The sequence below is a fragment of the Cydia amplana genome, chromosome 1 (assembly GCF_948474715.1).
Source record: "Cydia amplana chromosome 1, ilCydAmpl1.1, whole genome shotgun sequence".
Classification (NCBI taxonomy): Eukaryota; Metazoa; Arthropoda; class Insecta; order Lepidoptera; family Tortricidae; genus Cydia; species Cydia amplana.
This window is the reverse complement of record NC_086069.1, coordinates 3,767,949-3,794,046: the sequence shown is the minus strand read 5'-3', so window position 1 is coordinate 3,794,046 and position 26,098 is coordinate 3,767,949. Positions and strand designations below refer to the sequence as shown.

At 37.4% G+C, this 26,098-nt stretch overlaps 1 protein-coding gene across 1 annotated transcript; it reads left to right on the top strand.

The window, feature by feature from the left end:
- The first annotated feature begins 18,491 nt into the window (after positions 1-18,491).
- On the top strand, positions 18,492-23,756 carry LOC134652665 (uncharacterized). The gene is made up of 5 exons (XM_063507831.1): positions 18,492-18,597; positions 19,500-19,586; positions 19,983-20,216; positions 22,521-22,671; positions 23,587-23,756. The coding sequence occupies exons 1-5, from the start codon at positions 18,517-18,519 to the stop codon at positions 23,745-23,747; spliced, it is 714 nt and encodes a 237-aa protein (XP_063363901.1). The 5' UTR covers positions 18,492-18,516; the 3' UTR covers positions 23,748-23,756.
- Positions 23,757-26,098: the final 2,342 nt, after the last annotated feature.

The window sequence follows — 26,098 nt, the reverse complement described above, 5'->3', positions numbered from 1 at the left end:
TGTAAGAAACTCTTATTACTTGAATTAGAGACAAGGTAATAATAAAGACGTATTTCTTCTTTTGTTCTTTAGTCTTCGGCTCTCCTATTACGACGAAAGTGGTTGACGTGACTTTGTATATTGGTTTACAACACTTTCGGTCTATATAATTTGCTTATATTTATCTAAACGAAGTAGAAAGCTTCTGGTTAAAAGATAATATCAACATCTTCCGAGAAATCAAAGAGAAATCCTTATTTCGATATTATTTTAGGTCGGTTAAAATGTAGCAGCCGCATTATAAAAACAAATCAATTGAGAGTGCTTTAACGACGCCTCGGCCCGGTCCCGGCCCGGTGTAGCGTGAGTCATCCTTTATTCACCAAAATAGTCTTAATAAATTCCTATAATTTTAACCCTTCCAGTAGTAGCTTTTAATTTTGGGTGCCCCCAAAACCAGCGCAGTGTCTTAGTGTAAGGCCTGAGTGGACGCTCGAGTTGGGCGTGCAGCGGGGCGGGGCGTGCGGCGTGCATGTTAAACAAATGCAAACGTATAGGAGCGGCCTTAGTGCACGCTGCTCAAATCACTTGTGACCCCGACGCCACGCTGCACGCCCCGCCGAACGCTCCGCTTCGAGCGTCCACTCAGGCCTTACACTTGGAGACACTGCTTATGCTGAGCGGCATCCTATTTGGTGTACCTTTCTTTAATTCATTTTCTGTTGTACCTAAATAATGTATGTTTTTTACGCCAAATAAATATTTTCTATTTCTATTTCTATAGTTGGCTATTTAATACAGAGTCATAAACTTATCTGAAAGCGATTAATGACTTAATTTTTAGTAAGCAAATAACCAAACTATTATGTTGTCTGAATTCCCGCCAAACTTGTCCACGCCTAGAAACTTGCATCTCCATAATAATTGCCTGCTTTAGGGCGCGTTTACACTTGACTGATTGTCTTCTACGAAAGCCGACAGCCGCATTGGCGCAGTGTATACGCCTAACCTAACCTAACCTTACCTAACCTAACGTCAACGTTGCCTTGTTTGGATAAAAAGGCCTATAATTGAGCGTTTTCCAAAAAAAAAATACATTTCATTCATGTCTTCAAAATATTGACTTCTTGGGCTCATTTTACTCAGAATCATTTGTACATTCACGCCTCATACATGAAAAAATGTGTCCCAAAATGTAGTAAGTATAAAAAAATATTTTTCTAGTGGGTCACGTTCATACAAATAAAAAAATTATTCATACAAAAATGTCACGATCTGGAAAGGAAAAGTAAAATGAGCCCAAGAAGTCAATATTTTGAAGACATGAATGAAATGTAATTTTTTTTTTGGAAAACGCTAAAATGGGCAAATTGACACACGCTGTCATTCAAAGTCTGCAGAATTAGCTTGGTCTATAGTTTCCCGAATGTAATGCAAAACAAACACCGCATCAACAAAGTTTCGTTCCAACTGATCTCGTAGACAACTATGTACAATGCATAGGAGGTTCGCGTCTAATCTTCAGTGCAGTGGTATTGGCAAAACTTAGTTACGCTTCGTGTCTAATACTATGAATGGAATGCTTACCTACTCTAGCCAAGTAATATTTAAGGTACTGTTCGGATTCAGACTACACCAGGAGGGCTATGATGCTTTGTCACCAAATCATTAATCATTTATTGCGTGATATGTGAAATACCTGATAAGTGATTAAATTTGGTAAAAAGACGCGAGGATAAAGTACAAGTGACTAATGATAGCGTGACATGATTTGAGCTTTTGAAAAATCAATTTTAATCTCGATGACTTAAGGCCTATTTTAAAGAATAGATTACTTAATCACATTCCACCACTTATCTACTTTTGCCATTGACTGATAAAAATCATCCGTGGTTTGAGCTTTTGAAAAATCAATTCTAAACAAGTTGACTTAAAGCGTATTTTAATTAATGACATCCTATCACCACTTATCCACATGTGACGTTGATAGTTAAAAGTTATCCAAGGTTAAAGCTTTTAAAGCTTTATTTCTAAGTACTTAGAGTTTATAGTCTTTGAAATAAGCTACATTATCGAATTAAGGTAGAACCGGCTGCAATACTTAATTAACGAAGGCTCATATTTGCTTGTAAATTCATACAAAATTTTAAAAACAATAGACCTTATTAACCTCAAATACGGTGAATTTTATACGTCAAACCATCTGTCAAAATCAACTAAATTGTAGGCCCTTCCCAAACTTAGCCACCTTACTAAGACAACTGCTCGATGCATTTGGCCGTTGCTCTCCGCCTAATAGGTTGCCATGGGTATGCCAACCCCACCAATGCATCTACGGTTCCACTGTGGGGAGCAACGGCCACCATGTCTTGAGCTGCTGCCGTTGCGCTGGGAGGTTCCCACGGCACCATGTTCTTAATTACATCGTTAGGAGAACCTTAGTGTCAGAGTTACCTAATATCCCATGTATGCTTGAGCCGCCAGGCTTTAGCCGATCGGACGGCATAAGGCCTGACGGCTAGACCCTGGTGCCGTGGGAAAGAGGTAAGTGCTTACTGTGGGACGCCACGTGCGTCAGTACTTTTGCCGCCCCGCATCTTAGTCGTACAATGCGGTCGGCAGGAGCGGCTGCTGAGCATGCGGCGTCTCTTAAAAACCGGCCAAGTGCGAGTCGGACTCGCGCACGAAGGGTTCCGTACCATTAGGTACGCAAAAAACGGCAACAAAATCACGTTTGTTGTATGGGAGCTCCACTTAAATATTTATTTTATTTTGTTGTTAGTACTTATTATTTGTTGTTGGCAACAGAAATATATCATCTAAATAGACAGACAGACCGACGGACAGCGGAGTCTTAGTAATAGGGTCCCGTTTTTCCTGAAACCCTAAAAAGATAAATACTCGGCGCTGAGCGGGTATTTATTCGTCTCCCTCGGTGTCGAGACTTCGGGATGCTCCGGGAGCCGGGAACCTCGCCTGTTTGAAAGGGGCCTTGACCCCCGCTCGGGATTGTTCCTGATGCAAAGACTGTCCATCGCAATCTAAGGCGGTCCTAGGTCCTTGCTACTCGTAAAGTCTGCAGCGATATTGATAGCCCACGCAGTGCAAGTGTTATACTTGGTCAACCAGATCTTGACAGTAGAAAAAGGCGGCAAATTTGAAAAATGTATTGAAAAATTTCACGCCTTTTTTTACTGACAAGATTTGGTTGACCAGCTATATCACAGACTTGTCATTTTCGCGCTCGATTTACCCGTCATAAATTCATAGAAGTTTGACGTTTAAAATGACGCTTGCACTGCGTGGGCTATCAAAATCGCTGCAGACTTTTCTCGGTCTGACTCTATTAACTACTCTATACAGGGTGGTACAAACCTCGATGTCCAACATTTTTTTTTTATTTTATCACTACGTGGGCTACTACCAATATTTTTTTATATTAAGGCTAGATTTTAGGAAATAAAGTTGTGTATCAAAGAAGTAAAAAATAAAATTCGGCACCGAAGTCAGGCACCAAACGTCATCTCTGAGAATCGCCTAATAGCCCACGATATGAGGAAACTAAAAAAAAATTTGAACGTTGTGGTATAGACCATCCTGTATAGTTTGAGTGTTGGATTGCAACTAAATTAGTACGACGCTGTCATTTTCTATTACGCGATTACGTCCGATTTTACCCGAAAAACGAAGTGCATTCTTGTAAGTATAGTTGGTCAAACCAATTTGTCATTAAATAAGAACAATATAAACTATACTCATCCTTTTCTTTTGGGTGCTAGTACTAGTGTAAGACAAAGATAGTATGACTCTCTCTGTCTATGTTTGAAATGAGACAGTGCTTTGACACAGGGATCGGAACCGGTTTTTTGCAAAAACATCGAAATAACCATATTTTTCGAATTATTTTATACTCGAAATGTAGGACTCAGTTGTGTGTTTATGTAACGACTTCGTATTATTAGATTGCCCAATTAGAAATGAAGTAATTAGCAAAGAACGAAAAAATACCGTTTCCGTTCCCATACAACAAATACCGGTATCCGATCCCAGCTTTGACAAACGATATAACCTATTTGTAGTTTCGCATTTTAAATATACTTGGTCAACCAGATCTTGTCAGAGGAAAAAGGCGGCAAATTTGAAAAATGTAGGCGCGAAGGGATATCGTCCCATAGAAAATTTGAATTTCGCGCCTTTTTCTACTGACAAGGTTTGGTTGACCATCTATAGTAAAAAATCAGCGATCCAAGAGAATATAATCACTACGTTTTAAGAGACGGGACTTCCATACTAGCCACCTAAAATTCTGAGTAGTATGAAGCGTATGCTAGAATCCTGTACCAATAGGACAGAAATTATGACAGCTCGATGACAGCAGATGTGGACGGCACTGCTGCCAACATGAGCAACAAAAAGGGATGTGCTTCACACACTGTTATATATTTTTATCGATATCGATAATTTGAAAAAAAAAATGCGTTGCTTTTAGACTAATTATTAAACTTTCGCAATAAGTACTTTTCGTAACTACTATTTTTTTTTCTTAGAAGTTACAAAAAGTATGATTGTAATAAATGATAACAACAGTTTTCTTTTTAATTAATTAATTCTATTAGATCTTTTAAAATAATATTTACTAATTTGATATACCCTGTTGTTGACCTTTTTTTACAGTGTCTACTAAGGGGTCTTCTAATTCCGCGAAAGATCTATTTTTAATTCGGCATTCGTTTCTGATTAATAAGAGGCTTAGTCGCCTCAGCAGTTGGTCAGTCATGGTGGCTTGATTTTCAATAGGCACATAGGCTAAATCTTCATTACCCGTCACTTGAACCCATCTTTTACACCTGGACAGGAGCAATTTTTTTCGATATTAATAGAAAGATATTATACTCGGATTATTAAAAGTCAAGTAGTGTTTTTGCTCGTCTCTTTCTATTTATATATACCCATGGCAAGGGAAACCAAAACATTTTTCAATAACATGGACCTAAGAGCTGTTCAGAAAAAATATCGATATTATCTGGGTACTTACCGCACTAACTTTTACAATGATATTATTTTATTCCAGAATTTATTTTAATTTCTAAAGAAACATGCGTTATGTGTTTTATGTAGAAAAACAAATAGATTTTTGAACTTACCTATCTTCATCCAATGGAAATTTAGCCATAAATGTTCGTTTTTGACTACCAACCAAACACGACCGGCAAATCTCACACGTTTTGTAGTGCATATTTGCTTTAGATCACATAATAGGTACACATTCACGGGCTCAAACCAAGTTATGGTCGTAACTGTTACGTCAAATCAGTAAATATCAACAGATTTTAAACACAAAAATGCACGATTCAAAAAGCCCGGCGAACAGTAAACATAAATCATGGCGGACAATGGCGGATGTGAAGGTAAGTGAGAAAGGGATGCCGCTGTTAGAGCAAGATATATATATCCGCCATACCAGCTAGCTTAAACTTCATACAACGATTTTTATAAGGAGACTTTCGCCAGACTGTCAGCGATGTCAAATCGGCGACATGATAGATTTTCATTGTCAGTCAGGCTAAAAGTACAATGTAATATTAATTTAAAAATTCATTGCGTAACCTATACCTATAGGAAGAAAACAAACAAATAAATTGCATTAAATATATGCAGAACATGAGAACTATGAGAGTATGGATCACTCCATAGGCAGAAGTGATTGATGGCTGAACATATATTCTGAAATTCGGCAACGCTATGAAGAAAAAATCCTTGGACGCCTATTCTCCACAGGTGACACGAGAGGAAATATTGTCTGAAAAAAAACTGCAAGAGCTGATTTTATACGCAGATAAAAAAGACGTTAGAGTTTATGGAGACATGACAGAAGACGCGGTATGCTGAAGAATATGTTGTCACAAAAGGAGCGGCAGTCCGTTTAAATGTAAATATGTTGGAATGATCTTTAACTGGTGTCAGCGAGCTTGCCGTGATACCTTCACGAGCTAATCACAGCGGCGTATGATAAAATCATGGTTCCTACTGTGCGAAACATTTAGGGCGCGTGTACACGGTGCCGCCTCCGCGCCGCCGCCGCACCTTCGCGCTATGTACACGAGACGCGTAAAACCTGCGGCGGCGGACTATACTTGTCTCGTGTACATAGCGCGAAGGTGCAGCGGCGGCGCAGCGGCGGCGCGGCGGCGGGCTTTACGCGTCTCGTGTACATAGCGCGAAGGTGCGGCGGCGGCGCGGCGGCGGCGCGGAGGCGGCACCGTGTACACGAGCCCGTGCGGCGGCGTCGCGGCGGCGGCTCGGAGGCGGCACCGTGTACACGCGCCCTTATGTGTATGGAATCGAAGCTGTTTCCGGTCTAACTCCACTCTGTGGCTAAATGTTTTGGTGCTTGTAGTTTTTAAGTATTCTGAATTAAATACTCTGATTTAAACATAATTAGATTGTTTTTTTATTATTATTAATCTCTCTATTTTCACTTTATTGCACGAAACATAGGACGTTTTGCCAAATGGAATTCTCTACCAGTCAGGCGTAAGGCAAACAGAGATTGGTGTTGGTATGTAGGATATAAAAGCGACCGTATGTCGAACAGGTAATCTGGTTGCTGGCATTACATACATCTTTCGTGCTGGTATTTTATACTGTTAAATCGTACCTAACCTATGCTAAAAAAGTGACGAACTCCAAATGTGACGTCCTCAGAAAGTGGCGTTCTCAGAAAGTGACGTCCTCAGTGCTACATTATATCTTTAATTAAGTACTTTAAGATGTGCCGGCAATCCGTCGCCATGTTGAGTTTGAGGTCGGCGTCTAGGTCGGCACACAAATAGAGTGCCAAGTCTTTGAGCACTCTATATATGTGCCGAAACTCCTCGTTGGGCATATCAAAAGGGTTCCATGTATCCCTTATGGCACGTCGTTGAATTTTTCTTTGTTGATGCTTTTCTTCCATGGCAGCAGCTGCCAAGAAGAAATGATATCTTTGCCATCCCTACAAATAATGTAATGATATTCTTATATGAATACAAATGGAGTTCAAATAGTATATATTATATTTGAAAAAAAAAATATACCGGCCAAGTGCGAGTCCAAAATTTTAGACCCAGTAATCTCGGAGATAAAGGTGGGGGGGAGGGGGTAATTTTTTGGCTATTTTCTTAAATAACTTCTAACCTATTTATTGTACTTAAAAAAATCGCTGGTAGCCTAGCGGTAAGAGCGTGCGACTTGCAATCCAGAGGTCGCGGGTTCAAATCCCGGCTCGTACCAATGAGTTTTTCGGAACTTATGTACGAAATATCATTTGATATTTACCAGTCCCTTTTCGGAGAAGGAAAACATCGTGAGGAAACCGGACTAATCCCAATACGGGCCTAGTTTACTCTCTGGGTTGGAAGGTCAGATGGCAGTCGCTTTCGTAAAAACTAGTGCCCACGCCAGTTCCTGGGATTAGCTGCCAAGCTGCCCAGGCTCCTATGAGCCGTGGCAAAATTCCGGGACAACGCGAGGAAGCCATGTCCGTCTTTGGGTGAGGGGTCACTAATTTACATATGTGTACTAAATTTCAACTTAATTGGTCTAGTCGTTTCCGTGAAAATAGGCTGTGACAGACGGACAGACAGACGCACGAGTGAACCCTAAAAATTGTATTTTTCACCACTTCTATACCATGAGAGGACCTTATCGTGCCCAGTGAGCACCACGATAAATTAATCAAAGGCTAGCAGTCAAAAATCGACTATATGTCTAACTATCCAACAAACGTAGCCATTTACCGTCTATCGCTGTCAAAGTGGACAAAACGGTATGAATGTTATAAAAATGTATAAATCTAGACAAGTGTCTTTTATATCATTTAACTTATCCACTTATCAACTAAGTTTAAGTTGGAAAAGTAGACAAGTGACATATTATCCAACGAGCATGTTATGCAGTTAATCGTTTAACGACTATCGCTGCCAAAAGTGGAAAAGACGACAAATCAATAAAAACTGGATAAAATGTCAGTTTTATCATCATTTATACAATTATATCATTTATACAGTCGACCATCATAGCCCTACTGCAAATATTATAATTATGTTGTAGTTGTTGTTGTTGTCGTCCTAAAATACGAAAAATATTATAATGTGTGTGTGTGTGTGTGTTATTATGTTGTGGCAAATATTATATACATTAAAAAAAACCGGCCAAGTGCGAGTCGGACTCGCGCACGAAGGGCTCCGTACCATTAACCAAAAAACGGCAAAAAAAAACATGTTAGTTGTATGGGAGCCCCACTTAAATATTTATTTTATTCTGTTTTTACCCGACTACGGCAACGCAAAAGGAGGGTTATGATTAGTATTTGTTGTTATAGCGGCAACAGAAATCATCATCTGTAAAAATTTCAACTGCCTAGCTATCACGGTTCATGAGATACAGCCTGGTGACAGACAGACGGACAGATGGACAGACATGCAGCGAAGTCTTAGTAATAGGGTCCCGTTTTTACCCTTTGGGTACGGAACCCTAAAAATAAAACGAAGGGGCATAGCTGTGGTTGATACGTATTACATCAAATTGTGTCCAGTTTTCATTTGTCTACGTTTGTATGGAAAAGCATTCGTCCAATCCTCGTAAATATATACAATAAAATGTGTATGACCCACTCATAGATGGTAAACAAGAGCTTGCTGACTGTACGAAGTAAGCAAGCGTTACATAGTTACGTTATCCAATACCGTTGCAGAGCTTTATGCAATGTAGTTCTGTTCTCCACAAGATCGGTTCGTGGCTAAACTTTGAGAAGCGGTGTTTGCTTCAGATTACATTCGAAAGTGGAAAGCTTTGAGAAATGTTACGAAGGACTCGGGATGAGTTCTCGTTATTCACTTTTGATACACTGATAGATATGCAAATTAATACCAGTGCCTAGATAACGAAATATTTTGTTACTACTTACTTACACATAACTTCGGACTTGCGAGCTATGTCCTATCTGTTACAAAATTGGTTATAGGATATTGAGCAAAATAAACCTATTTATTTAGTAAGAACTAAATAACTTAATTATTTTTCGCATACGTATATCGCTTAGCTTCTTATTGTGCTATTGACTGTCGAAGAAATGGTCACAAGCTATAAGAATATTGAATCAGTAATGTATTCACTCTAAAATGTTAGTAATCCAATTTAGATCACGAGATATAACTTGAAATCTTTTTTTTCCTATTGGAATAGGTACGTACAAACTACAGACTTTCATCACACACATCTTTATCTTTATCTTAACTAACCAGAAAGCATCATGTCATACACAAAAAACCACTTAAAATACGACCGATCGGTAACATTACGTTTCAAGTTCTAAACACGCAGCTGTATGATAAGGGGTCAGTGAAGTATAATCTAGTCGTCACATCACACGGTCAATTAGCTTCCTCAACTTATTGGACTTTGATTAATGCGTCGGAACCCATGCATAGTAATCGAGTATTACCCGAAACGCACGGATTTAGTGCTAACTAATGCAGTCCTTCTCCGTTTGTTAGGTACTCATACGGAAATATAAAACAGAATGAGCAGTATCGTTTTATTGTTAAGGACAGTTTAGGGCCACGCCACACTTGTGTTTTGAGCGTCGGCGTCTAATCAGCGCTATGGAAAATGGCGTCGCTGCGCAGTTGCGCCAACGTTGCGTCGAGCAGCACCCATAGAGTTGACTAAACACCGACGCTCGGGAGACGCTAGTGTGGGGTGGCCCTTACGTTGTGCAAATCGAGATGCTTCCTAGTAAAGTTGTCTTGTTATTAAAAAAATGGTTTTCAAATTTTGGCCTTTCGTTTTCTCTGTGTACCTAATTACCTACCTATAGTAAAGGAGTGCCTGGCCACACGTGACAGGTAATTTCACGCCTTCTGTAGAATGCTATTAGCTACCCAATCCCTCCGCTTGGGGGACGTAGGTATCCACAATTTGGTAATACAAAAAGCAGAAATGAGTAGAGATTACTGTTCACAGAAAAGTCATGTGAAAAGCTAAAAAATCCTAGTAATTGTCCCAGTACTCGTACTATCTGTCTCATGCAGGCATTGCAGGCACTCGTTCGTTGTTGAGCTGCTACTTAATCACCCACCTCGTGTAAACTAGTCTTATTCGCTTGAATATTTGCTGTCATTCCTCTTTCCAGACATTCACCCTCATCAATCTGCTACTTAATCACTCGCCTAGTGTAAACCGGCATTATTCGTCCGGCCATTTGCTGTCGTTCCGATTTTAGGCACCACGTCGCTTTGTGTCTACGATTGTCGTTTTATGACGTGTCAATCAAACTCTGAAGCCAATTTAGTTGGGTGGTTTTGACTAGAATATTTGTCGGTTTATCTATTTCGCATCATTTTGGAATCATGATGAAAAGGAGTAATATGGCATCAATGAAAAGGCAAAATACGAATACACGCTCTCAATTCATTCAACATAATGACACCTATTGACTTAAAATACGCAAAGAAAATGCGGGAATTGTGGCACTGACAAAGGTGAAAAAAAAATGTATTTTAGTATTATTATTTCGATTGCGTCTCTGCACCTTCATATTCAAATGCGTAAAATAAATGGCATGATTAAAAGAAACTCTGTCTTCTATCCTCTAGTCAAATAAAAAAAAGAGACTACTAGTGTTTGTCACTTGCACGTCATCTTAGTTAAAGGTTAAAGTTCAACGACTATGATCATTCAAACTGCACAATCTTCACAAGTGCTTCAATTTTGGTGCGCCTATAACCTACACACTTAGGTACCCGTGTTGACTTTATTCGTATCATAAGTAATAATATCTCAACAAAAACCTCGAATGTGTGAATTACTCGTAATGTAGATTTTTATGTAGTCTTAAGTTTTTAACTGTTATGTTATCGCTTCAGTTTGACAGAGTGGAGCCAGGGTAACGGCAATTTCGTTTTCATTTCAGAATTGGATGATACAAAAAGGCGGCTTACTAGGAATTAGCGCGATACCTTTATCGCCTTTGCTCGTTGAGCTTAGGGTTGGCAAAATACTTTTAACTCTTCTCTTTATGCTTCTTGCATTCATTTTATCCACAAGAGTGGCAAAGTATTTTGATGTAACTTTTGAATTGTTTCCCCATGTTAGCGGGTTGAATTTACTTTCAAGTGATGATTTTAAATTTAACCCTCATGCGTTGAAACTCTCGCCACGCCAAGATTCAACTTTTGGAACCAGTCGCTACGCTCAAGGCTGAATTTTGGAATCTTTCGCTCACTCTGATTTCAATATTAGCACGAGGAGTTAAACAACAACTTAGCCCCCTTGTAAAATCAATAACTATTATAGTGTTTTTACAAATTAAAATAATATTTAGGAAAGCAAAGTTTATTAGCCTACATTTTTGTGATTGTACGCAAAGTCGCCCATGTTGAATATATTATATCAATTAAATAAGAACGCGACTTCTTCTTTTACTTATTATCGACGAATATGATGACGATGACATGACACGTTTAACATTTGCTGACATTTAATAGTATTTCCATTTGTTCAATCAAATCGATAAGATTTTGTTATTGTAACTTATCTCCAAAAGTTCTAAGAAGTACATTAACTTTTCACCGGACTCAGCATATTGACAGATATCCGCGTTGCCAAATGAAATAAGTTTTTATGTGCCAACCCTGATTTCACCAACGAGCAAATTTAAAAGGGAAACTTTTTGAACAAAAACAAAGATATAAATTGGAATCTGAGCGCTATCCCGATATCCTTTCAATTTGTTGGTATTCTACGCTTGTAGGTATATCTTATATAATGGTGTTAGCTCAGTAACAAACGAACGTAATTTATAGCACTAAAACGAAACAGAAATAGGAGAATTTAGCAAAAATGCGCTTTCGTGAATGTATCTCAGGTATTTAGTTTAGTTAAATCTCATTGTTATATTTACTCAAAAATGGTTAAATTTTATTTAACTTATTCTTGTCAAATACGGTCAAAATGTACAGTCGCCATTAGATATATCGGAGCCGCCATGGTGCTCTAAAATATTTAAACGTACACTTTAACGCCTTGATAATAGAGGCTTTGTCACAATTATGTAACTCTAATTGTAAGGCCTGAGTGGACGCTCGAGTTGGGTGTGCAGCGGGGAGAGAATTACACTTAGTTAGGGTTTGCACGACGGATCCGAAATGTATGGAAAGATCCGCGGATCCGGATCCAGATCCGGATAATTTCATACATTTCGCATCCGGATTGCAAACCCTACACTTAGTGCTAGGCCTGAGTGGACGCTCGAAGCGGAGCGTTCGGCGGGGCGTGCAGCAGGGCGGGGCGTGCGGCGTGCATGTTAGACAAATGCAAGCGTATAGGAGCGGCCTTAGTGCACGCTGCTCAAATTACTTGAGAGCCCGACGCCACGCTGCACACCCCGCCGAACGCTCCACTTCGAGCGTCCACTCAGGCCTTACACTAAGAGTGTCATATTATTTATTGTGTATAAGTTTAGACACTCCTTTCTTGAAGAAGCTTACACCTATACCGTACCTACGTAACGGTCAAATAATTTAATTTCAGTACCATTTCGTACCTTTTCACAGTGACAATGGTATGATGTCCCTAGCGACTTTCATATTCATTGTCACTGTGACAAGGTACAAAATAGTACTCAAATTAAATTCCTTGACTGTACCTTGGGAATGTCTCGGCAGGAACATTGCAGACTGACACGCAGGACACTTTGGATCTTTTGATAATTTTTAGGGTTCCGTACCTCAACAGGAAAACTCGGAACCCTTATAGGATCACTCCTGCGTCTGTTTGTCTGTCCGACTATTCCCCCCTCTTTATCTCCGAAACTACTGAGTCTAATATTGTGAAAAAAATACACAAAATAGTTCTTTACCTATAGATGATAGGAAAACCTATTATAAATGTGCAGTCAAGCGTGAGTTGGACAAGTACGGAACCCTTGGAACGCAAGACCGACTCGCACTTGGCCAGTTTTTTCTAAAACCGTGTATTCTTCTGCACATGTCCAAGATGCTGAATGAGAGATGTGTTAAACAATCTATACTTCGTTTTTATTAGCATTAGAAAAAAGGTAAACAATCTTGATGTGTATTTTAATTGAAAAACATGTTTTAAAAATAAGTCACGTCAAATATGTAACAATTATGAATCTAATACGATCATTTATATTCTTCCGCTTTCATAAGTATAAGTTACTGATTTTTAAAAAGCGTTTTTCAATTAAAAGACATGTCAAGATCGCTTACCTTTTTTCTAATGCTAAAAAAAACGAACTATAGCATAGGTAATAATATAACAAAGAAAGTGCATTATCGGCTCGGCCACTCGCTGAGTACGTAAATAGAGCACCGAGCAGTAATAAGCGACCTGGATTCAGCAAATTGCGCGAAACGATACGCCATCAAACATCATTATGGAAATAGACGCGCGGCGCGGAAGTGCTTGCTGCTTACTTGGTACTACTAATAACAATAACATTAATAATTAGAATTAAGATAGAAGATATAGTTTAACCTTTTAAGCGCCATTTCTCATGTCTAGATATGTAGAGGCCTTCATAATTAACAAATTTAAACAATATATATTAAAAAAGACAAGGTACCAAATTCAAAAGCATAGATAAGCAAAGAATGTGAGATCCAGGAGATAACGATCTGTCGTTAAAACATGTTGAATATGACCAGACAATATCTTGATTTTCATACAAGTTTAGTACGTCAAACGTCGATCAGATCATTATAATTATTATTACAATATAGTTATTGTACCTAAATTCATTCGATGGACTCATGTCGCCTTCTACCTACATCGTTTTTTATTGCAAATAATGTATAATGAATCTTTGTTATTCTTTACCTGTAACTGACTCTGGTAAGCTACTACCATTTCACGAATTTCTATTTAATGCACATTCCCATTATTTTTGTTCATTTAGGTATCATTTAAATCATTGCTTGACTCCATACCGCTGTCACGTTCACTTCACGTCAAAATTAATCCATTTCAAAATATCAATTTTCGTGCCGTTGGCGATTATTTAAATCCACAGACATACGGTCAGATTACTATTTCCAATGGCCGATCGATATTTCTGCCAGGTGTGCCATCAGCGATGCATTATGTATCTGCCTCAAGGCCCAGGCTCGTGCATATTGTATAAGAGACGAGCGGCCGGCAAATTGTAGGCGATAATAGTTTATTGCGACTTAGCACTTTATTTTATTAACGATAAAGTCTAGTTTAAAGGAGTAAGTTGTTGCACGCTCAGTTGAATGAATTAAGTGTCGATGATTACAATAAGCTGAAAACAACGGATTGTGAATCTGTGCTTGGGGACCGGGCATTCATTCATGAAAAATAAGTGTTTTCAATTTATTGTGTTATTTGTATGGTCGTCAAATATCTAAATCCACAATACGTCGCTTTGTCGTGGGAGAGACTCATGTTTCGTCCGTACTTCATAAGAAAAATGCGTTTTTTTGTTGTTGCTAGTTATGAAACTAAATATTATTTATTTTAAAAAAGATATTTTTTAAACACATTAACATTGGAAAAAAAATAGTTTCCCCAATGCTGCTACGAACGTGTATTCAGTTACAGGTACATAATGTTTTTTATGGAGTTATACGATGCATACCTACAATGTCTATTATTGTAGTAATAGAAGACAACTGAAACCGCGACTATATTCGCCACAACGATGTTTTATCCTCAAATGAACATATTTCATGCGCACACGCTCTTTCCCCGAAGCACACACATGCACGTTCTCTACACCGACGCAAAGCACACATAGATAGACATCACTCATTAAACGCTAACGAACTAACACTGCTATCATAACCGTTATAATATCAACAGTATAATGCCATACAATAGAGTTGAAATTCGTAAGTGACGAGTTTGTCTAATGTTCAATTGTTTTCATGAGGTAAATTGCATTGAAGTGCTTGGTTTCCACGCATCGACAGTTTTGTTGATACTGCCACCGAGTTCCGTGCTGTGTGATTGATATATTTAGTGTGTTTAAAACTATTTAGTTCAAAAACTAGATTTTAGACTTGCTGAGGTATGTGTAAACTGTTTTTGGTTAATTTCACGCTTGTATGCTTGAGTCACGTAGCATAATAACGTTAGTGTTATTCTTGGGTGTAAAGATCGTATCATTCATTTACTAAAGAGAAATGTTTAAAGTATAAGTACACGTAATTCGAATGAAATTAGATGTGCCAACAATTTATTGTGGACATGAAAAGATATTTTGTACAACAATAAGGTAAACGTACATGTCATCTTGAAACTTAAGTCATTGTCAATAGAGGTGACAGCAGGGTGCCATCTATTGGGCATTAGCATGTCGAGCACTAGTACGTTTACCTTACTAGAAAAGTGTTTTTCCGACTGCTCGCACATAAATAAGCTCTATTGCACATTGATAAAGTTAATTTAATTTTTTAGTTTGCAATAGAATAATGTAGGTAGGTACCTAGTGTGCTGTCTCCCATACATAATGGAAGAATCAGAAAATTATTCTTAAATTGCAATTTAATTAAACAATTAACACATATATCTCGCTGGCCATGATCAACTTCAAACAATTCTTCACTTGTCCGATACTACTTTTAGGTAGGGTAATTCGCCAGTATCTGGCCCGCTGTTAGTAACTGGCCACCCTAAACTTAAAATGAATTCTATTCACCTATAAAAATGAATTCATTTTAGTATAAGGTGGCTAGGTATAGAAGGCTGGCCAGTTATTGAACCCTTATACTAATATGAATTCTGTTTATAGGTGAATAGAATTAATTTTTAGTTTAGGGTGGCCAGTTACTGGCGAATTACCTTTTTTTGATTTTACCATTGAAGTGAGAGCGTTTTCGCATTGTCCGATCCGATATCGGAAACGACAAAGATATAAAATGTAAAGAGTTTTGACATTTAGATTTTATTCTAGAAACATTCTAGTGTTTTTTATACAGTTTTTTTTCATGTTTGACGATCCTTTTGTGAAATTCTTAATTTAATTTAATTTGTGTTTAATTTGATTTGTATAATAATCCAATATTCTTATGGAATAATAACATCAATAAATTGCTCTGATAATTAGCTTAAGATAATTTATAAGTATGTTACGATTCATAAGTGCTTGTTGCTAGGCCTACATGAATAAAGTATATTTTGACTATTGACTATTGACTATTGACTATTGAGTGCTTTTCATATTTAGTTCAAAAGAAAGCGTTAATACAAATATGAAAATAAGGTCTATGATGCCAATGGGCCATGGGGCACAGCTGTCTTTTTCATCCGATGTCGAGTCGCGGACAATGTGAAAATGATCACTTTGTAATAAATTAAACTAATTTAACTGTTTAACTCACATGAGTTGGCTATTACGAGTTAGTCACGTTGTGAGTTTTTTAGTTACTTTCGGTTGCTCGTGTTAGAGTCTGTGCGGAAAGAGAAGAGTCGTGGAATGTATGGGGCCCAATACATTCCACGACTCTTCTCTTTCCGCACAGACTCTAGCTCGTAATACGTGAGTTAAACCGTAAAATCAGTTTAATGTTAGTATGAATAACTACAATATAAATTCGATAGTAAATAATAAGTAGGTATTAGATGCAATATATACATTGCATTTGCCAACGTGTGGGGCTAACAAATAAAAACAGTTTGTTCAAAAAATATAGGACATTGATTTTGCAGCGAAGAAAAATACCATAATTTATTATTATATAAAACATGTAAAATAGAACCTGACTATGTTAATATTATGAATGCATAAGTTTGTATGTTTAGATGTTTGTTAAGGTGACATTCAGATGTCTACTGCAGCAGCGTTACTGTTGCAATGTTACTACTGTAACCTTAAAATTACCTATTAAACCAAATATTATTAAGCAAGCAAGCAAGACTTTAAAACAGATAATACAGTAGAGTCCGATTAGTACGACTTCGCATATAACAACCAACCGGCAACCGCTTATAGCGACGTAAGTATAGGCACTTGTTTGGTTTTAGTATGAGCTACTATGAAAGTACAACCGTTTATTACGACTCCGCTTATAACGACCGACCGCTTTTAACGGCGGAAATTGACACAAAATCCGTCCGTCAAGTCCGGTTACAACGACGAGCGACGTAATTTTTACAAATAAATTGTTGGTAAGAAGCTTACTCCGTCCCGTGCACCCAACTCCCCTCCCCCCTTTGTCTATACGCAGCAAGATGAAAAACTGTGACTTTTCGTAATCTTGCAAACTAAATAAAACCCAATTCGCATTATTCAATTGAGCTTAAACTTCACATACATAATTATGTAAGTTGGGTGACAATGCAATATTTTGGTACCTTCGAGCTGGAGGTGGCCATATTGGGAACTTTTTGATAAAACAACGCATCCTAATTGAGTTTGGGTTTGTAAGAATTGTCTCAATTGAGTATAGGCCGGTTGCTTGTTGAAACAAAAGTAAACAGTCCGCGATAAAGGCTTGAGTCAAAATTGAAATGTTTGACAAAAAACTTATTTATTTTTTGATTGTCGATGTACGATTGTCACCTTTATTAGATCCCTAAAAATTAAGACTTTTTATTTTACGGGATTCGAGTAATTTGCGGATGATGAGTGAGTACGCGAACCTACAAAAGTGGCTTCATCTAAACACACAAGTCTCTGCATTTAAGACAAAGTGTTGTAATACTAACGTAAATGAATATTTTAATTAAAATGTTTTTCTTTTTCGTTGATTGTCGCATAAGTATTAATAAATACAAAATGATGTCATTATTTTGATTAAAAAAATATATTAAAATTAGCAGTTCGTTTAGTGCGACGTCCGGTTAGTACGACGTAATATCAGCGGTCCCTTGGGCGTCGTTATAACCGGACTCTACTGTACTTTTACTTTTAAAATGCTTTGTTCAGCAATACTTGATGATAATGATGACTAATCATTAAATTGCTGACACCTTTTAAATAGTACGTCATTATTGTTCCCAAGGTATAAATATCATAGTTTACAAACATATAAGTCATCGGTAGTCGGGAAGGTTCTGTATATAACAAAAATTACTTCAAGATATGTCCCATAATAACGTGATGTCACGTTTAGGTATTCTGCAGTGTGATTCTATACTTAGAACTTGCTAACTATGTGAATAAAACCGCCATAATATTGAAAGTGTCAAAAAATATGAATTTACTAGTGACTTTTGTTTACATAGTTAGCAAGTTCTATAGAATTACACTTTAGGTATAAAGGTGACGTACGGATGTCAACTGCAGCTGCATTACTGTAGGGCTAAGATGGCCGGCTCTTTATCATTTGTCACCATGGTAGTCACGTTCTAACAAATATGTAAGTACGAAAGTGACGCATAGCATGACAGGTGATAAAAATGGGACCATGACAGCTTGTCTGGACGGTCGACTCAGTCTTAAAACTTCCATTCCTATTTTATTTCCAAAGTTTATGTTACAGTTTGCTTATCTGTTATCTGTAGAAAATGGCGGTGGACTGGCGAGACATGTGCTGCGGTGTGCGGCACTTGCGCGCTAGATGTTTCTTCATCGGTTATTTAAACCTGGTACGTATGGAAAAAATATAATTTTAAACGAAAATTACCGAATTCGTGGTTCCAACATTTCCACTTCACCAAATTATGCTTTCCGAGAGCAAATACTTAAGGAATATTTGAAGAGTTCCCTCGATTTTTCCAAGATCCAATGAAAAGTTCCTGACGCGACGTATTAACAGTGGCATCAAGTGTAAAATATGCCTTTGGAAACAAAACAAAAATAATTTCCCTAATCGGTTTAGCCGTCTCTTAGAATTCTTAGAAATTGGGAAATATAATAAAACAAACGAAATTAATAACTAGCTTAAATCTAAAATAGGCCCTTGAGGCATTGTACCTACCAAGGATGCTGGCGACATTACCTCGTTAAAACAAACTAAAAAAAGCAAAAGTTCCCGATTAATTGAAGACCACCTCCTTTTTATAGTCGATTAAAAACAGAGCCAATATGATATGACAAAAATTAAATTATAAATGCTATATGTAATTGTAACATTTCCTATACAATGCCAAACGAATACAGATAATTATTTTCCTTTGTATTTTTACGGAAACGTACGAACGTGTCTTGCTACGTATTTCAGTCAGTCTCGGTACACAGTACTAGCTTTTTGTTGGTTGATTGAAGCAGCATGACAAATACGAAAGTTTCCGAGAAAATACGAAGGAAAATAATTAAATATGCACTACATCTGTAATTAGTTTTCTTACACTATAATTAGATTGCCTTTGATGTTAAATCTTAATGGTACATATTAATTAGACACACCACATTGGTAACGAAACGGAACGCTTGCTTTGTAAATAATTGGAAAATCAATGACTAAGATTAGACTTTCATCAAAATACATTGTTTTATTTTGATCTTAATTAAGTTTTGTTTATTCACTTTGGCTTGTTATTTTGGACAGATTGCCAGTACAGTGGATTTAGGCTGCCATCTCGTCATATTATCAGCTGTAACAAATTTCTTCTCGTGCGATGTGGATTTAAATATTGTAAGTTATAATAATGTAAAATTGATCATGTATGTTAAGCAAAATATCTGGATTCTTATTTTGTTGTTATGGTAAGTTTATGGTACAAAAAAACTTCTTGCCAACATTTACATAGAATAGGTATTTAAAAAACAGTTTCAGAGACATACTATCATACAGAAAACAGATCCTTAGATGAGACCCCGCCAAAAAAATACATATTCTACGATCTAAACTTGTATTGAGCGACTAAGAGTTTCAAGTTCATAAACAAAACTAGTGCTTCTGGATCTCAGAAGGCAAATAGTTTTTTTGACAAAAAATATTAAATTTTCAAAACTGTTTAGTTGGCTTTCGTTTCTTCAATGCCCTAATTTTAAAGTTGTATCCTGTAACCAATTCAATTTGTTTGTGCAGCTCCACAATATAAACTGGTCATGGCTGGAGCCCTTCCTAGTCGTCATCAACATCGGGACCCACGGCTTCTACCCCTTCCCCCTAGTCCTTGGCTACTACGACAGTCTGGGGGTCCGGGGTACCCCTCGCTGCTACCCTGGCATGGTGCATCTGTATTTGATAGATCTGATTAACATAGTCATCCATGTTGTGTGGCTGAGGCTTGTGGTGTCCTACATTACGGCGCTATATAAGGTTAGTTATTTAAGCATCATATGAATCTAGACGCCATACACTCGAACTTATGCTCTCATTTTAAAACGATATTCTGATATATCATGAAATTTGACATAAACATTCAAATGTAAAATTTCTACTCGCTCTCATTTATTTCGCAACTTTTTTGCTACTGAATTTTATTCTCTAGGTTTTTATTTTGTCATCCGAGTCACCAATGACGTATGGTAATGATATTATTTACCGAGTATTGTTTTCATAACCGTAACATTCACGATTAGACACGAATGTCGATGGTATGACTAATGAACATAATATGCATTTTAGCTACTTTGAAATGTCTGACAAATATTGCGTGTTTTACTTTCGCAAAGAAACTGCATTCTTGCAACAAAAATATTAAAAATATTGGTAGCGAATACATCCATTATTTTCCAGTTGCGTTACGTTCAGCAAAATAGTATGTTTATAGGGTGATACTGATAAATCGTATAAATCATTCTTTTTCTATGTTGTCAACACTCAATACTTATATTATGGGGACGATTTGGAAATTTGTTTTCTCATGATATAATTTCACCAATATAACTAGTTGCCTGAAATAAACGATTTCATTCATTCATATTCTTCGATCTTAAGTAAATAGTTCGATCTAAATGTTTCAAAATTGTATCATATTATTTTTGTATTGTATTCCTAAGTAATATTTGAGGTGTATTTTCAAAAGGACTTATTTATATAAAATATTATTTACCCATTAAATTTAAGTATATTAAGCTTTAAACGGCGCAAAAATATACTCGAGAAAATGAAACATGTTCCATAAATATAGGTTTCAGCGGTTGCACTCTACTGGATGCGTATTTATTTTAATACCTCTTGCTAGTTAAGTAAAATGCGCACGGTTTTATTTCCGAGGAGCGGTAAAAACAATGAACAGTGTTTTTATACGAAGTGGCTTAATCCATTAACGCGACTTGTGAAAACTGGTATAGTGGTATTACCAAATCTTGGAATTATATTTGCGTTAATGTTTTCTACGTAATTAGCAACCTTTATTACTTTTTAAAAGAATGGGCGCTCTCAAAAACGATAGGTAATCTATTCTTATTACAAGCTTTTATTTAACTTGCCTTGTTATTATATTAATAGTTGGTTTGTTAGAATGAGTCAAACCTTGGAAGCTAAATTTGGCCCACTTTCCGATTTCCGTTTGAGGTAAAAATTTGCATACATATGTAAGTCGGGTGACAATGCAATATTATTATGTACCATAAAGCTGATCTGATGATGGACAAAGGAGGTGGCCATAGAACTATGTGATGAAACAACGCAACCTAACTGTGTTCGGGGCTTTTAGAATTGTCTCGATGAGTATTAGTTGGATGTGGTAAAAAAGTACTGTCAGCGATAAAAGCTTGTACCAAAAATGATATTTGATTCTTTATTAAGAATACGTGAGGCAATCGATTTTTGCACGAATTCCTACAACATTTTGTTTTATATATTTATTTCTAAAATAGATACCCTGTTTACCAAGAGCACCGTTTACGTCCCAAAGTAAATTTCGCCTGAACCTCTTTCAGCGGGATAAACAATGATCCCTGGCTGCTATAAAGATGAGCTGTGTCCTCCAGGGACAATATCGTCAGGGATGGGAAAGATGGGATGAATATTGTGCAAACGGCCCCTTGCTACCTCATCCAACTTGACAGTACATATAAGAATATATCAATTTGCATGAAACTAGAAAAATTTGCAAGAATGTTCCGATAGCCCTGTAGTAAAGCCCTGTTCAACACACACTATTAACGAACTGATCAAAATAGGGCGGCGGCAGCTGTCATGTAATATTGATTCTAAAATGGTGTAACACTTGCCATTTACATCTATACAAACAAAGATATGGCCTAGATGGTGATTGAAGTTAGGTGAGTGCTAATAAGACAGAAAAGTTCGATTATTTCGAAAACCACGAAACTTTTACTAGACCTATAAGTGCATTTTCTGAACCAGCCTAAGGTGGGCCCTGTCAGTGATTAGAAAGTTATCCATTAATTACTGCGCATCCAGTATATAGAGACATATCTCTTTTTGTTAAGCTATCAGAGAATGGTGGATACTTTTAACGCATAGCCTGATATGCTACTTTTGAAGCTGACTGTACACAACCGTACTGTAGCCTGCAGCGGTATCATGGTAGCGTTTTTATCACCTGTCATGTCATGCGTCACTTTCGCACTTACATACTTGTTAGAACGTGACAAATGATAAAGAGCCGGCCATATTAGCCCTTCTGATGGTAGTATTTTGATTTGACAGAAAGACGCCGACACCATGCGGATGTTCTTCAGCTTATCCGTCATCAAGATCGTTCTCCAGCTGATGTACTTCGCGTACACGCCGCTTCACTTCACAATTCATTCCGACACCCTGTACAATTCTTACTGGGTACTCAAGATCCTCGACATCTGTAAGTTTCCATTGTTTTAACTTCCATAGTTTTCACACATTATTATTTAGTTTTTTTCCACGAGACCACGGGGATAATGCCGTCCTCGAAACGTCGGAGTTAATTTTAAAGCATAAGTAGGTATACGCGATTAAGTCCCGTTAAAGTAAAATATCTGGGCGACCGAGCTTTCCCAGAGATAAAACCTAGACGTTAGAGCCGTTTCCGAGATCCCCGAAATATATATACATATATATATATATATATATATATATATATATATAAATAAATATATAAATAAGTATACAAGAATTGCTCGTTTAAAAGTATAAGATAATGTTATGTACGGCTGCCATCAGTTTGACACTGACATATTCACTAGCGTGTGCGTAACTTACTTTCTATGCATTTCGCTCGTAATCGCATATTAGTGCGAGCGAGATGTATAGAATGTAAGTTACACAGTCGTTACCGAATATGACAGTTTGACACTGCTAACTTGCTAAGGCAGTTGTGGTAGGGCTTAAATTGAACTTTATTGATATTTAACCCTTGTTCATAAAACTTAGCCAACACCTGTTAAATTGTGTCTCGTTATGACAAACTCATAAGGGCTAATTTTGTTTTGTTTTTTTTTTCATTCGTTTTTAGATACCTTCCTACAATTTGGCTGTTGTTTAGAGCTCCTCATTCTAGGCGGGAATTATGAAACCACAACTTATGCTCACTTGTTTATCGAAATTCGAAACAGGGGAAGCTTCTTTTAGAGCATACGAGGATATTACGCATTATATTGACTATATTGTACCTACATAATAAGGACCATTATCTATTTGACAGAAATCTGAAAAAAAAATCGACTATAAAATAAAAATCGGCTAATAAATAAAATAAACTGAGCTGCTATTATATTAATACAAACTTTCTGTAATCCAGGTGTAGCAATCACGTTCCTGCTGGTGATGAACAGCTACATCAAGGCCGTGCGGGCGGAGAAGGCGCCGGCGCCTGCGCTCGCGCAGCTCGACCAGCCGCCATCTTACGACGAGTGCGCCGTAGTGGCAGTCGCGCAGGAGAAAACTGAAAATATACCTTAAATTACCGATTGGAGGAATGTTAACATAATTTAAGAGTCATATACGAAAAGCCGCTGAAATAAAATAGAAGCTACGTTCTCATTTTTAATACTGCATTCAGAAATAACATGTAATTTAACATGAACATTAAAAAAACATAATTATATCTACTAGAAGTTTTGTTGCTAAAAATTGTACACTTAATACAAAGAAGAATAGTTGAAACAAATCTCTAGTAAAATAAAACTATTAAAACGGATTATATCGCGTATATTGAATTAATTCTACATCCCGACGTTTCGAACCCTTTACAGCGTTCGTGGTCACCCGTTGACGGTTGACGGGATGTAGAATAAATTCAATATACGCGATATAATCCGTTTTAATAGTTTTATTTCATGAGTAACTATCGCGGTAACCGAAGACAATATTAAATCTCTAGTAATAATCAAAAATAACCTCAACGGACAACAAAACGCGTTTCTAACTTAAAACCTCAACCGATTTAAACATATCTCCGTATCGAGGTATCGGCAACTCTCCGGGGACGGTGGACGAGCAAGTGTAATAAGCAATCTACATCAGGAATCAGACGTCAAGAAATAGCTTAGTTGCTTGGGTCTCGGGGGAAACTTGTAATACTCAGATCTGGAGTATAATATTCACCTGAATATGGGCAAAGTTAGCGAGAGCTGGACCTAAGTAAAGAAGTCGCTTTTGGAGTCTTTTTGAGTGAAAGTTGCATGTATTGATTATTTTTTTAAGTAGTCGACAGAATATACAAATATATAGAAGAGAGGTACTTTTATTTATATTTTTAACAAATTCCCTGCCAAGAGCATGCAAGGTGTGTTAATTTTGTATTGGAAATGGGGCGATTGGTGCTGAAAGTGTTAACTCATGTATGTAGCTTAATGGATTACCAGAACCAGAAACTACTGTTGCTCTATCTATATTGAGACGCCTTTTCATAATGCCACTATTATTTATGAAAACCACTATATTAAAACCTAGACAACATGCCTCAGCGTATTTTAAGCAGCAAACAGTTTCCGAATTGCAAAATTAACATACAATCTCCTGCAGCTTATTATTGGTGCCTTGCAAGCATATTTCACTATAGTCGCATTCTGCGGGGACTCTTATTACGTGTGTATTAAGGTCTAGTTTTGATAAATGAGCCGCTACCTGATCTGGAACCTGTCCAAATGTCCCGACTGCGGCGAGCTCGTGATAATTCCCTTTATTAATTCCGAATACAATTTCAAGCATTTTGGAGGCATACGTTTGTGATTAACGTTGGGATTAAATATTTCGTGTGCATGCTTCACTTACAATAGGGGACTATGTTGAAATTGTTGGATTTTTGGAATACCTGATATCATTCAATTGTTTAATATCGAACTTACATATTCAATTTTTAAGGTTCATTTAATCGGGGTATAAGTGGCCACTATAGCTCATTTTTACAACGAGTGGAACGTACCTATGTGTATCTAATAATATTAGCCTATCATTAACTAACTCCATGCATGATAATACTCTTGCTGCTATAAAAATAAGCTGCTAAGTTACTAATAAAAATGCTTTATGCTTTGACGCCCACAATATCTCCATCAAAACTAAAAAGGCAACACGCTCAGCTGTTCATTTCCTTTATATTATCTTTCAACATCACCACAAACAGCAAGAAACATTGAAACCAAAGCCAAGACCAAGTCAAAGTAAAATTAAACCCGACAAGTAATAATGGAACGATACAGCGCAGATTTCAGCGGACGCGTTGAGACTGCACCATTTTATTTAATATCACGTGGAACGGGCCTTGCACGTCAAGACGACGCTCTAAACTGAACTGAAATCCCGGCAAAGACGAGAATGGGGCTGTTCCTGGTGGTACCGGTAAATGTTTACGCTACCCGTGTGGAAAAGTTGACAATAGATACTCAAGGTTGCTCGACTTATATAATGGCGCGCACTTTTGTTGATTAAATAATGTCGTAGCATTTTGGTGGTGGCAAATTTTAACTCAAATTTAGTTGAGTTTAAAAATTCAGGTCCTATTCGTTTAGCTCAAAAAAGTCTTTTTCATTTGAATCTTAATGATAATGTAAAAAACAAGTAACAATCGTTAGAGGTATATTTTTTGTTTATATTCTCTAAATATTGTTAACGTGTTGTCATGGGAACGCACACGATTTTGCAGTTCGTGTAAAAGTGACATTCGGATGCCGCAACAGTAATGCAACTGCAGTTAAGTGTAACTGCTCAGCCACGACATTGCGCGACTGTCGGAGGCAGCAGCAACCATAGGTTCCCTAGACACAGCGACCGAACCATTCGTTCCCACCTATGTTTGCCGCCGCCGCCGG

Excerpts from the sequence above, each read along its gene's own strand:
- LOC134652665 (XM_063507831.1), top strand. The coding sequence starts at position 18,517 with ATGGCGGTGGACTGGCGAGACATGTGCTGCGGTGTGCGGCACTTGCGC. Across the intron at positions 20,217-22,520 it reads ACATTACGGCGCTATATAAG|AAAGACGCCGACACCATGCG; the intron begins GTTAGTTATTTA and ends TTGATTTGACAG. Across the intron at positions 22,672-23,586 it reads ACTCAAGATCCTCGACATCT|GTGTAGCAATCACGTTCCTG; the intron begins GTAAGTTTCCAT and ends TCTGTAATCCAG.